This window comes from Papaver somniferum, chromosome 6 (genome assembly GCF_003573695.1).
Source record: "Papaver somniferum cultivar HN1 chromosome 6, ASM357369v1, whole genome shotgun sequence".
Taxonomy (NCBI): Eukaryota; Viridiplantae; Streptophyta; class Magnoliopsida; order Ranunculales; family Papaveraceae; genus Papaver; species Papaver somniferum.
In genome coordinates, this window is record NC_039363.1 from 120,463,244 (window position 1) to 120,476,374 (window position 13,131).

At 37.9% G+C, this 13,131-nt stretch overlaps 1 protein-coding gene across 1 annotated transcript; it reads left to right on the plus strand.

The window, feature by feature from the left end:
* Nucleotides 1–445: 445 nt before the first annotated feature.
* Nucleotides 446–1,468, plus strand: LOC113291394. Its single transcript, XM_026540932.1, has one exon. The coding sequence runs from the start codon at nucleotides 446–448 to the stop codon at nucleotides 1,466–1,468; it is 1,023 nt and encodes a 340-aa protein (XP_026396717.1).
* The last annotated feature ends 11,663 nt before the right edge of the window (nucleotides 1,469–13,131 follow it).

Here is a 13,131-nt window from a genome sequence, read left to right on the forward strand (position 1 = left end):
TTCTTGAAGAAATTCTATTTCGCTCAGAGGAGAGTTACAACAATAGATTTGGGAAGATGTACCCAAAGGGTAGGAGAAGAGATCGGGAAGTAAATTACTCATTCCCGAGATTTCACATTAGTATGCCATGAGGATATCCCGGAGGAGCGCTTAGCAGAGATTTGCATTAGAGGAATGGACGCTGTTTTCCGGATAAATCTGACAAATTTCAAATTACCTTTGTGAAAATTGAGGAGGCTTCAGCCCGGATCTCAGATTGTGCGGATGATATGCACTCAGGAGGAGTCAGACACACCTGGCAGCAACACTCTGTCAACACTGCATCCGCACTTACTTTCAATGACAAAATGCAAACAAATGAAATAGAAAGGGTGGAGCTACTTTCGGCTCTTACCGTGGACAATATGGAAGAAGAGGAGGAAGAACAGATGGAGGAAGGTCCAATATGCCACCTCCTTTACCATGTAATAAAGAACAAATAGTAGGGCTTCTGGAACATTGGATAACAAATAAGGAAGAGACTTTACCACCAATATCCATAGAACCTACTACAACAGATAAGATGCACGAACGGTATTGCCACTACCAAATAAGTGTATATCATCCGACCGTGGAATGTTATTCACTTCGCTACATTGTCCAAAGAAAGATATCTAAAGGAGAATTGGAGATAGGGGACCAGAGCATCACCAATGATCCGCATCCTCAACATCAAGTTATGATGATTTCACACGACCATGCCTATGGAGAAACTTGGACGCCTTGGGAAGATACAGAAGAAGAAGAAGAATGTGAAGCATCCGAGACAGTGGTCTTCCCGGATATAAATGGAGTCGCCATTAAGTTTTCTCAGACTATTCTGGCTCAACAATTCTTCGATTCTCTAGGTTTCAGTGAAAACCAAATCCGTGAAGCATCCAAAGCCATAACTACAATTGCATCTGGAGGATCATATGATCCGCTGCCTAAGGAAGCTATCATATTTACGGATGAAGATATATGTTACCCTGGAGAGCACCTTCTCCCTCTATATCTAACAACCCACATCAACAAACAGCCGCTTAAACGAGCCTTTATAGATGAAGGAGCTTCACTTAACATGATCTCATTACATACACTGGACATGTTGGGGGTATCACGGACGACAATAAAGATGCGCGCAACAACAGTAAGAGGTTTCAGAGGACAAACTCAAACGACAATCTGGATAGTACATCTAATGATGAAAATCAGGCCCATCAAGGCGCTTACTCCTTTCTATGTCTTTGAGGATGATACCACATTCCATGTATTACTCGGAAGAGGATGGATTTTGAATCACAAAGTGGTAGCATCTACGTATCATCAATGTGTTAAAACCGATATCGGAGGAAGACAGTATCAGATCCCAGCCACGAGCAACCCATTCGGACCAGATGAAGCTTATATGGACAATGCAGTCTTCTATACGCAGCCCGTCTTAGAATAAGAAGAACGTCCGGATCATCTGATACCGCTTCCAAAATGGAAAGAATTCCAACCAGCGGATCAAGTGAAAGAAAAATCTAAGTCAGTGTTTATCCCGACGCGGATGAGACCTGCCGTAGGAAAAAAAAGAGCAATAACAGAGACTAAGGACAATCAGTTCAAGTTTTTCTCGCGGCCGGAAAGAGGACACGTTTATCGCTTATAGCAATTATCCGGGGAAGTATCTCAACCTCGATACCATTGTGTTATGTCGTTAGCAGACGAAGAAATGGCGGAGACTACCCCGATAATGGAAAATTTATAAGAAGAGGCGGATGTACTGGTTTCAGAAGAAGAAATGATGAAAAAGTTACCCGAGGATAAAATAAAAGTCGATCCGACTCTTGATGGGATAGAAGATATAAACCTCGGTTCAGCAGATCACCCCCGCTGTATGCGCATCATCAAGCACCTCCAAGGAGAACAAAAGAATCAAATGATCGAATTACTCCGTGAATACCAAGATGTGTTCACGTTTACATATGATGAAATGCCTCACTTATATAGCAATTTGGTCGCGCACAACCTGTGTGTGTCACCCGAATATAAGCCAGTTAAGCAAAGAAGTCGCAGCTTTCTGGAAAAGATAGAGCTTGCCATCAAAGAAGAGGTGGAGAAGCTACTCAAAGCCAAATTCATCAAACCAATCCAGCACCCCGTGTGCTTAGCCAATATCGTTCCAGTAGCCGAGAAAAATGGGAAAGTCCGATGTTGTTTTGATTATCGAGATCTGAACCGAGCGTGTCTTAAGGATGACTTTCCAGTGCCAAATATAAACGTAATGATGAATAATACATGCGGAAATGAGATTTTCTATTTTATGGACGGTTTTAGTGGATATAATCAAGTCAGGATGGCAGCGGAAGATGCTCATAAAACGACCTTCCAGACACCATATGCGATTTCTATTACGTCGTGATGCCCTTCGGGTTAAATAATGCCGGTGCAACTTATCAACGGGCGATGGTGGCTATCTTTCATTATATGATGCATCAAATAATGGAGGTGTACATAGACGACATCATGGTCACCCTGACATCATTCCAAGACATCCTAACTGCACCTCCCCACCCCCCACCCCTGCCCGCCCGCCCACACATCACTACTGTTAACCAACTTTTAAATTCTTCCTACCAATGCTAAGTCCGCTAGCATCCTGAATTATATTGATCATATCTGCAATCACTGCAAGAATGCTAAAAAAATATCACTCATGTTCTCCTAGCTTGCCCTGCTGCTTCCAAAGTTTGGGAAAGACTATTTGGGAATCCCCATCAACTCTTTGAAAAATAGGGGGTACAACAACCAAACCCAATATTTCGATTATCAATCTGTATGGACTAACTCCAATATACTTTCAAGAGAATCAACTAGACTCAATCTTAATAAAGTGTACCAAAGAGTTATATCTCTCTTTCTCGATGCAATTCTTACTCAAGCAAATAGAAATCTGTGAGTCTAATTTAATACAAGATAAATCACTTGAACGGTACCAAAGACCAATGTTCAAAGATCAATCAATTTCAATCAATAACCAAAGGTCGGATTTCCCAATTGACTGATTCAAACGCACAACCTGTGATATTTAAATTACATAACAGAATATAATGCGGAAAAGAAATAACACAGACACCAGAAGTTTTGTTAACGAGGAAACCGCAAATGCAGAAAAACCCCGGGACCTAGTCCAGATTGAACACACACTGTATTAAGCCGCTACAAACACTAGCATACTACAAACTAACTTCGGTTTAGACTGTAGTTGAATCCCAACCAATCTCACACTGATCCAAGGTACAGTTGTGCTCCTTACGTCTCTGATCCCAGCAGGATACTAGGCACTTGATTCCCTTAGCTGATCGCACCCACAACTAAGATTTGTTACGACCCAAAATCGAAGACTTTAATAAACAAATCTGTATCACACATAAAAGTCTACGGTAATAGATTGTCTCCCAAAAAAATACCTACGAGTTTTGTTCCGTATTTTGATAAATCAAGGTGAACATGAACCAATTGATAAACCAGACTTATATTCCCGAAGAACAACTCGGTATTATCAATCACTTAACAATAATTTTAATCGACGCGGTGAAAGAAAATATTGTGGAATCAAAAACGATGAGATGAAGATGTTTGTGATTACTTTTATATCTTGCCTATCGGAGATATCAATCTCAAGCCAATCATTACGATTGTACTCAATACGATAGAAACAACAATTTCAGATCACACAACTACAAGAAAGTAGTATCGGTCTGGCTTCACAATCACAATGAAGTCTTCAAGTCGTTAACCTACAGGGTCTCAGTAGAAACCTAAGGTTAAAGGAGAATCGACTCTAGCTAATACAACTAGTATCACACATGAGGTTTGGGGATTAGGTTTCCCAGTTGCTATAGTTTTCCCTTATATAGTCTTTCAAATCAGGGTTTGCAATCAATGTTAGCTTAGTAACAAAACATTAAATATTCATCGTTAGATGAAAACTTGATTAGATTCAAGCTAATATCTTCGTTAGATTGAAAACTTAGCTTGTTACACACAAATGAAATGCACGTTTTAGGTTTGTGTAACCGTACCCAAACATGTACAATCGTTGGTTCAACAGTAGTTAACCAAATGGTTAGCCATATGAGCACTTTCATATCAACCATATTCTTCTTTACCATAACTAGTTTAAATGACTCAAATGAACTAGTTAGAGAGTTGTTCAATTGCTTAGATCTTATAGAAGTATACAAGACAAAATTGAAGCAAAAACGAATTGATTCACTCGAATCGATTCATGAACTTTATAGCCACGGTTTGCAAACTTGCATTTCTTAGTTTATATAAGTATAAGTTCACGAATAATCGTTTTTAGAAAATAACCAACCTAAGTACGCAGACTAGGTACGCGGACTTAAGTACCCGGAATAAGTTTGTAAATGGTTTACAAACTCCAGCAGATTTTCTCGAGAAGAGAACCTCCGACGGTACGCGGACTGGGTTCGCGGAATCTATTCCGGTTTTCCTGAGCAGCAAAGTACGCATACTTTGGTTCAAGGAATAAGGACTTATAAATATATGTGTTACCACACAATGCTTATATCTAACAATGGTGGTATAATCTAAACTATCATTTCAATCATTGAAACATTCTTAGAGGACATTATATAGTTGTTGTTCGTCAAAGCCATTTTCAAGTAATTGAAACATAATATGACTTTCGTCACTAAGTAAAGATGAACTTGGCCAAAGGGAAAGCTTACCAACACATATTTTGAGAAATAGATAAGCGAGATAAACTCGGCTAGAAATAGCAAATGTGTATAATCAAAGTCTATATAGCAAAACGAATTTTGTCTCAAGATAGGATATATAGTAGATAGACTTTTGAGTGATAGATAAGTTCAAGTATCCACATACCTTTTAGTCGATGAAGTTACACAAGTTCCTTGAGTAGTTCTTCGTCTTGTATAATGATCGCCATGGAGTTCTTGAGCTCAACTACACTTTCTATCCTAGTCCGAGACTTAGCTATAGTATACTAGAAATCAAGACTTATAGTTTTGATCGCTAACATTGACATACATGCTTAATATAGAAACGCATGCGATTTAGACCGAGCAGTACTCTAACAATCTTCCCATTTGTCAATTTTAGTGACAAAACTATCAATACACATGGAATACAAAAATAGATAAATAAAAATTTGTAGCTCTTCTTCCACATGCCTAATCTTCAACATTACTCGAAATCTTCGTCACTTCCAAGTACTCCAATGATTCCAAAGGTTGTAAGTTTAGCATCATCGTTGTTGAAAATCCGTAGCTATAACAATGAGAAAACAAGAATTCTCAATCATTGTCACACAATGTCATAGTATTATTACACAACATCAAAGTTCAATTGTGTCACAACTTCGACAACAATACTGTGGTGATATGTATCGCTCCCCCTTAGTCAATACTCCATCTCACATGGAAACCACTCCCTTTTACATAATGATCCGAAAACCATATGTATTTGTACTGTGAACTACACATTAATTCTCTCCCTTTTTGTCAAAAAGATTGGCAAAGGTACGAAAACGAGATCCTAATGAAAATTTTCATAGAGACATTTTGTGACCAAAAGAAAGCACATATCAACTTATTTAGATGCAATCATAAATCCGAAGCTAAATGCTTTCATCAAGGATATTATAAAGATACAAGATAACCCCTATAATATTCCACGGCCGCACTCCCCACAAAGATTTGGCAATTTAGCACAAGTTCAATTAGGAACTCTCCCCATAAAATGTCATTTCCGAGAGAACAACAAGAGCGACCTTAATTTCATAAGAAAAGAAGGATTTCTTTGGACATAACAAATCACATACGAATATGAATTTGAATCCATAAAATACTCAATTAAATTAACCACAAGAAAACCCATTATTAATCTAATAAGAAATGCTCAACATAAGAGAACTTATGGAGCCGCACAGTATATACATAAAATATGGATCAGGGAAGATCAATGCTGAGGAATAAACAAGGATTCATTCTATTTTTCCATCACTATTTGCACAATGACATATAATAGACATAATCCTCGTAAACAAAAGTTCATCCTATCTTCCATTAATAATGACATAATAGGTTTCAAACTTTTGTAATGTCAAAATTTCATTCATTATTTTATCAATACATGCATATCGATATACGAAAGACTTAACTTTTGACAAGATATGAGACAATCATAGTTCGCAGACGCAAACACACATATCCCATAAAAAATTACAATATATAAAACCATAAATATTAATACTGCAAAAATCATCTTCCAAACACTTTTAGAATTTAAACAAATAAACCTAAAAACATGAAGATGAAAACGTTGGACATAGTTATGTGTAATCACAATAATGGCTATTCCAAACTCTAGTTATTCTTCCCAAAAACACAAGAATAAAATTCTCATCCGAAGAGTTACTAGATAAATACACTCGTAACCCATTTCACTTACATTGAACACTCTTCTCGTATTCTCTATATTCTTCGAGCTCATCCTCAATCAGATCAATTCTAGGTTCCAGATTATCCATCTTTTCTTCAAGTCTCTTGGACGATGCTTCAAGTTCACTTTTTAGGGCACAAACTTGTTCTAAGACGAGATTCATGGTTAAGGAGAGCTGATCAAAATGAGAAACAGAGGAGTTTCCATCTAAAGAGGACCCGTGATTATTAGAGCTCATCATATTGTCTGAAGAATCAAATCGAATCTTCTTAGAAGGAAAAAGAACAGTCCAAACATCACTTTCTTTTCTTGAAAGACTTGAGGAGGACATGATTAGAAGAGATAGATGAAATGTTTATGCAGAGGAAAAAATTCATCTTAGAAAGATCTGAGGAAAGGAGAAAAATCTCTAAATTGACCATTGACCAAAACCCTAACTGAAAAAGGTTATCCTCAGAAAAAGTCTTCAAAAAGAAAAGGTTTGAGAACAGAAACAATAACAAAAATAATTCATCACAACCCTCTTGAAGATTATGATTTTTGTCTAAGAGGGGTAGACAAAAATTATTAATCACAAAATTACATAACGTAATTATTCCAATCCACTGCAGGACTGGGTGACTTCTCACAAGGGGATGACTCCTTGTTTTTGTCTCGTTTTTTGGAAAGATGATTTGTGTACATCAATCTTTCTTTCCTTTAGCACAGTTTCGACTACCTTGATTGTTGATTTTCGCAAACTATGTATCTTTTGGAAATCTCTTTTACCAAGAAAAAGGTTTTGTAAGAGATTTCTTTTTCTTCTTCAAAACAACGGTTGACAGAGGAAGGTTTCTCCTGTTTTTAGTGCTAAAGTCTTTAAGATGATCCTGATATTCATATGAGGAATTCACGAGATTGGGTACGTACTTGTGGTTTTCCATACTATCCTTGTTGTCAAGCTGACTTAAGAAGGATATAAAATCAGGAGGAATTTGCTGACAGCTTTTAAGAGGCATAATCGAAGATGTTCGACATGTCTTATAAGAATCACGATTGGAAATGATCACCTCCAATTTTAATTTAGACAGCTGGTATCCCAGATCTTCATTCCTTTTGATTAAGATTTCCTTTTCCAGTTGGATTTCTGGAGAAGTAAGATTGTTTATCATGGAACAATCAGGACTGTTAGGAGGACATGCGTGATTATCAGCAAAGATATTAAGAGAACCATAACAGATATCATCCTCAGGACAGTAGTCAAGAGTAGCCATTCATGCTTTAGTTATCTCACTCGACTCCGTATCAGGTTTTTTAGAATTATCATGGACACTTCTATAGCACTTGAAACTAGTTTTGCTAACATGTTTTTCTGAACTTTTGTACTGATTGACTGAGTCCTTTTTTGAGACTTTCTTTTGCTCTGTCTAAGAGTTTTCTTAAACTGTTGTATAAACAGTGACAGAGTTGAATTAAAGCAATTCTCATCCTTATTATCAATCAATTTAGGATGTCGACACTTACTTTTAACAACATTGTTGTTAAACTGGAGACGCTTCTTCCTTTGTTCAAGTTCAAGATCTAAAATTTTCAGCTTTCCAGCTAGGGAATTTCTGGAAAGTATATCAAGGTTATTTCCCTCAACGATGGCATGCTTCTTAGAATCGTATCTAGATGGCAGCGGTCTGAGAATTTTTATCACAATGTCTTTTTCAGCAATAGTCTTACCCAATGCAAAAGATACATTAACAATTTTAGACGCTTTGTGATTAAATTCATCAAACATTTCTTCATCTGCTATACGAAGGGTTTCCCTGTCAGAACATAGGTTTTGAAGCCTAGCTTCTTTCTCATTGGTATTTCCTTCAAATACGGTTTCTAAGATATCCCAAGCTTCCTTAGACTTTGTGCACATAGTCACATGGTGCTGAAGATCTTGGGTAATGGCATGTATGATAGCATTTAAGCCGTCAGAATTTTGCTTTGCAGCTAGAACTTCTTCTGGGCTATATCTACCAATATCCTTCGGTATAGGTACATCACCTTCTGTATTAACCAGAGGTTCATAGCCATTAATAACACGTACCCATGTTTGGAAATCACGAGCTTGAAGAAAAGCACGCATAGCAATTTTCCACCATAGGTAGTTTGAGCCATCGAAGACTGGTGGTACGTTTATGGAGATAGAATTCCTGTCCCTAAAGTCATATCACTACAAACACATACTTGTAAGGTCTTTGAACGTGTTTGCCTGCTCTGATACCAATTGAAAAAGAGGGGGTATAACAACCACACCCAATATTTCGATTAGCAATCTGTATGGACTAACTCCAATATACTTTCAATAGAATCAACTAGACTCAATCTTAATAAAGTATATCAACGAGTTCTATCTCTCTTGATCGATTCAATTCTTACTCAAGCAAATAGAAATCTACGAGTCTAATTGAATACAAGAGAAATCACTTGAACGATACCAAAGACCAATGTTTAAGGATCAATCAATTTCAATCAACAACCAAAGGTCGGATTTCCCAATTGATTGATGCAAACACACAACCTGTGATATTTCAATTATATAACAAAATATAATGCGGAAAAGAAACAACACAGACACCATATGTTTTGTTAACGAGGAAACCGAAAATGCAGAAAAACCCTGGGACGTAGTCCAGATTGTACACACAATGTATTAAGCCGCTACAGACACTAGCCTACTACAAACTAACTTCGGTCTGGACTGTAGTTGAACCCCGACCAATCTCACATTGATCCAAGGTACAGTTGTGCTCCTTAAGTCTGTGATCCCAGCTGGATACTACGCACTTGATTCCCTTAGCTGATCTCACCCACAATTAAGAGTTGCTACGACCCAAAGTTGAAGACTTTAATAAACAAATCTGTATCACACAGAAAATCCTACGGTAATAGATAAATCTTTAATACACAGAAACACCTACGAGTTTTGTTCCGTCTTTTGATAAATCAAGGTGAACATGAACCAATTGATAAACCAAATTTATATTCCCGAAGAACAACTCAGTATTATCAATCACCTTACAATAATCTTAATCGACGCGACGAAAGAAGATATTGTGGAATCAAAAACGATGAGACGAAGATGTTTGTGATTACTTTTATATCTTTCCTATCATAGATATCAATATCAAGACAATCGTTACGATTGTACTCAATACGAAAGAAACAACAAGATCAGATCACAGAACTACAACAAAGTAGTATCGGTCTGGCTTCACAATCCCAATCAAGTCTTCAAGTCGTTAACCTACAGGGTCTCGGTAGAAACATAAGTTTAAGGGAGAATCGACTCTAGATAATACAACTAGTATCACACAGGATGTGTGGGGATTAGGTTTCCCAGTTGCTAGAATTCTTTCATATATAGTCTTTCAAATCAGGGTTTGCAATCAATGTTAGCTTAGTAACAAAGCATTCAACATTCACCGTTAGATGAAAACCTGATTAGATTCAAGCTAACATCTTTCAATCGTTAGATCGAAAACTTAGCTTGTTACACACAAATGAAATGCACGTTTTAGTTTTGTGTAACCGTACCCAAACATGTACACTCGTTGGTTCAATAGTAGTTAACCAAATGGTTAGCCATATGAGCACTTTCATATCAACCGTATTCTTCTTTACCATAACTAGTTCAAATGACTCAAATGAACTAGTTAGAGAGTTGTTCAATTGCTTAGATCTTATAGAAGTATATAAGACACAATTGAAGCAAAAAAGATTTGATTCACTCGAATCGATTCATGAACTTTATAGCCACGGTTTGCAAACTTGCATTCCTTAGTTTATATAAGTATAAGTTCACGAATAATCGTTTTTAGAAAATAACCAACCTAAGTACGCGGACTAGGTACGAGGACTTAAGTACTCGGAATAATTTTGTAAATGGTTTACAAACTCCAGCAGATTTTCTCGGGAAGAGAACCTCCGAAAGTACGCGGACTTGGTTCGCGGACTCCGTTCCGGTTTTCCTGAGCAGCAAAGTACGCATACTTTGGTTCAAGGAATGAGGACTTATACATATATGTGTTGCCACACAATGCTTATATCCAACAATTGTTATATAATCTAAACTCTCATTTCAATCATTAAAACATTCTTAAAGGACGTTATATAGTTGTTGTTCACAAACTATTTTTCGTCAAAGCCATTTTCAAGTAATTGAAACATAATATGACTTTCGTCACTAGGTAAAGATGAACTTGGCCAAAGCGAAAGCCCACCAACACATATTTCGAGAAATAGACAAGCGAGATAAACTCGACTCGAAATAGCAAATGTGTATAATCAAAGTTTATATAGCAAAACGACTTTTCTCTCAAGATAGGAGATAGAGTAGATAGACTTTTGAGTGATAGATAAGTTTAAGTATCCACTTACCTTTTAGTCGATGAAGTTCCACCAGTTCCTTGAGTAGTTCTTCGTCTTGTATGATGATCGCCATGGAGTTCTTGATCTCAACTACACTTTCTATCCTAGTCCGAGATTTAGCTATAGTAGACTAGAAATCAAGACTTATAGTTTTGATCACTAACATTGACAAACATGCTTGAGATAGCAACACATGCGATTTCGACCGAGCAGTGCTCTAAGACTCTTTAGTGCTTATGGTTATTTTCATGAGTGGATAGATAGCTGGCTTCATAACAATAATCATAAAACCAGCAGGAATGCCATCTACGCAACTATATGTTGGTTCATCTGGAAAGCCAGATATGATCTGGTTTTCAGGAAAGTCACTCCTTCTGCTGACAGTACTGCCCTGAAAGTAACTCAACACTTACGCTCTTTCAGTAGAGTTATTCACAATCCTGGGCACATTCTTAACAATATATATTATCAGGATACCAATAATGATCAGCATGCTAGAATTGTGAAACTGACAAGGCAGCATAAGGAAAAATTTGGAATCACTATTAGCATGAGTATTTCAGAAGTAGATACTAGCATGGCTAATGGTGATTTCCAACCATATACTAACTTTGCTCTTATTCCTTTGTCCTTCTCAGGTCAATGTGTGGGAGCAAGAAACTACAAGGACTTTACAGTTGAACTCAGCAGAGCAGACAGAGAAGGCAGATGAGCTCATTAATTTTGGAAAGGGGAAAGGAAATGCAGAAATCCAACACTGATTTTGCTACAGAAGATGAAGCAACTCTACAACCCATTAAGGAAGGATACCAAATGTATGTTCAAGAAAAATTTCAACGAAGTTACTCTCTGTCTCATGGTGGAAATTTGAAGCTATTGACTTTGTTTTGGGTAAACTTATCAAGCTAGCTCCTCATCAAAACTTCTCTGCTACTACATTAGCAATCATTTCCATTCAATCTAAATCACTTCAAAACTTAAATTAGAAAGGTCCAAATCTACAACAGTTTTTTTATGCTCTTCAGTCTGTTCATGTTTCGACTGATGAGGAAATATGTAATATTAATTATCTGACTGTGGAGGGCATCATGGTGCTAGCCTTAGCCCAGATGACCACCTTTTGTTACCGTGAGTTTGATGCTCTTTTGAGCTCTCACTCAGTTTTATTATAAAAAAAAAATGTCGGTACACTTAGACCTTCCTCCCAACGGATAAACTCACCACTTCCCTTCTCCACTAGATTCAGCCTCACTCCATCAGGCATTTTACGCATTTCCTAGACGATCCGCGATTTATAACCCCAAAGGTGTCACTATTCATCCACAAAAAATCCATCAAAACAAAAGTAGCACAAAAACCCTCAAAAAACAAAAGTAACACAAAAACCCCAAAGAATTTGATGAAACCAATTTTGAAATTTGGGGTTTTTGTACCAATTTTTAAAAATTTGGGGTTTTTGTATCAATTTTGTTTAAGATGGAGTTTTAATGGATCCCAATATTTAAACGGGGTTTTTGTACCACAAATTTGGTCACCTTGAGTTTTTACGACTAGTTCTGTTTCCTAACAATAACTTTGATCACATGACCCATGTAGGGTTAACGTTGTCGCATCCCTACTTGGTTTCACCAATACTTTGCAGTTATCAGTGAAAATGACCCTTTGTTCCCTTTACTCGGGTTGGGTGGTTTTGGGAGAGAGCTAATCCACACCGTTTAGACCGTGAGTGCTGCAGACATTTGATGTCCCGCCCGCGTGGCCAGACTGCCTCAACGCCCTTGTTGCCAAGGGGAACATCTTCGCTCGACCCTTCTCGATGCCGACAGTTCGGCTTTCCGTCTCGTTTTCAATCTCCGCATTAATCCGCTTCCCTGATGACACCCCTACCCTGTACATCCCGCCCGACCGATGTTATCCAGTTCGGAACATCCGCCCAGGCTAAGTCCATCGAGTCGTTGTTCCGTCCCGGCCACCAACGGTATCCGATCTGACTTTGGCTTGGTTCCGTAGTTGAAGATTGTGGTGGACTGGCCAATGTAGGTCCATGTATCATCGTAGATGTACGGATAAGCGGAGATCTTGTTGTCTGGGGAACAAAGTGTATCCCGCCTGACTTGTCTCACAATGCTTGACTCCGTATCTACACGCACTCAATGGGATCGCTACACGTTAGCGCAGTCCGTCGATTCCCGCCTAGAGGACAGTTAGCGAGCACGCCAGTTGAAGTACGAACCCAGTGCATTGTAG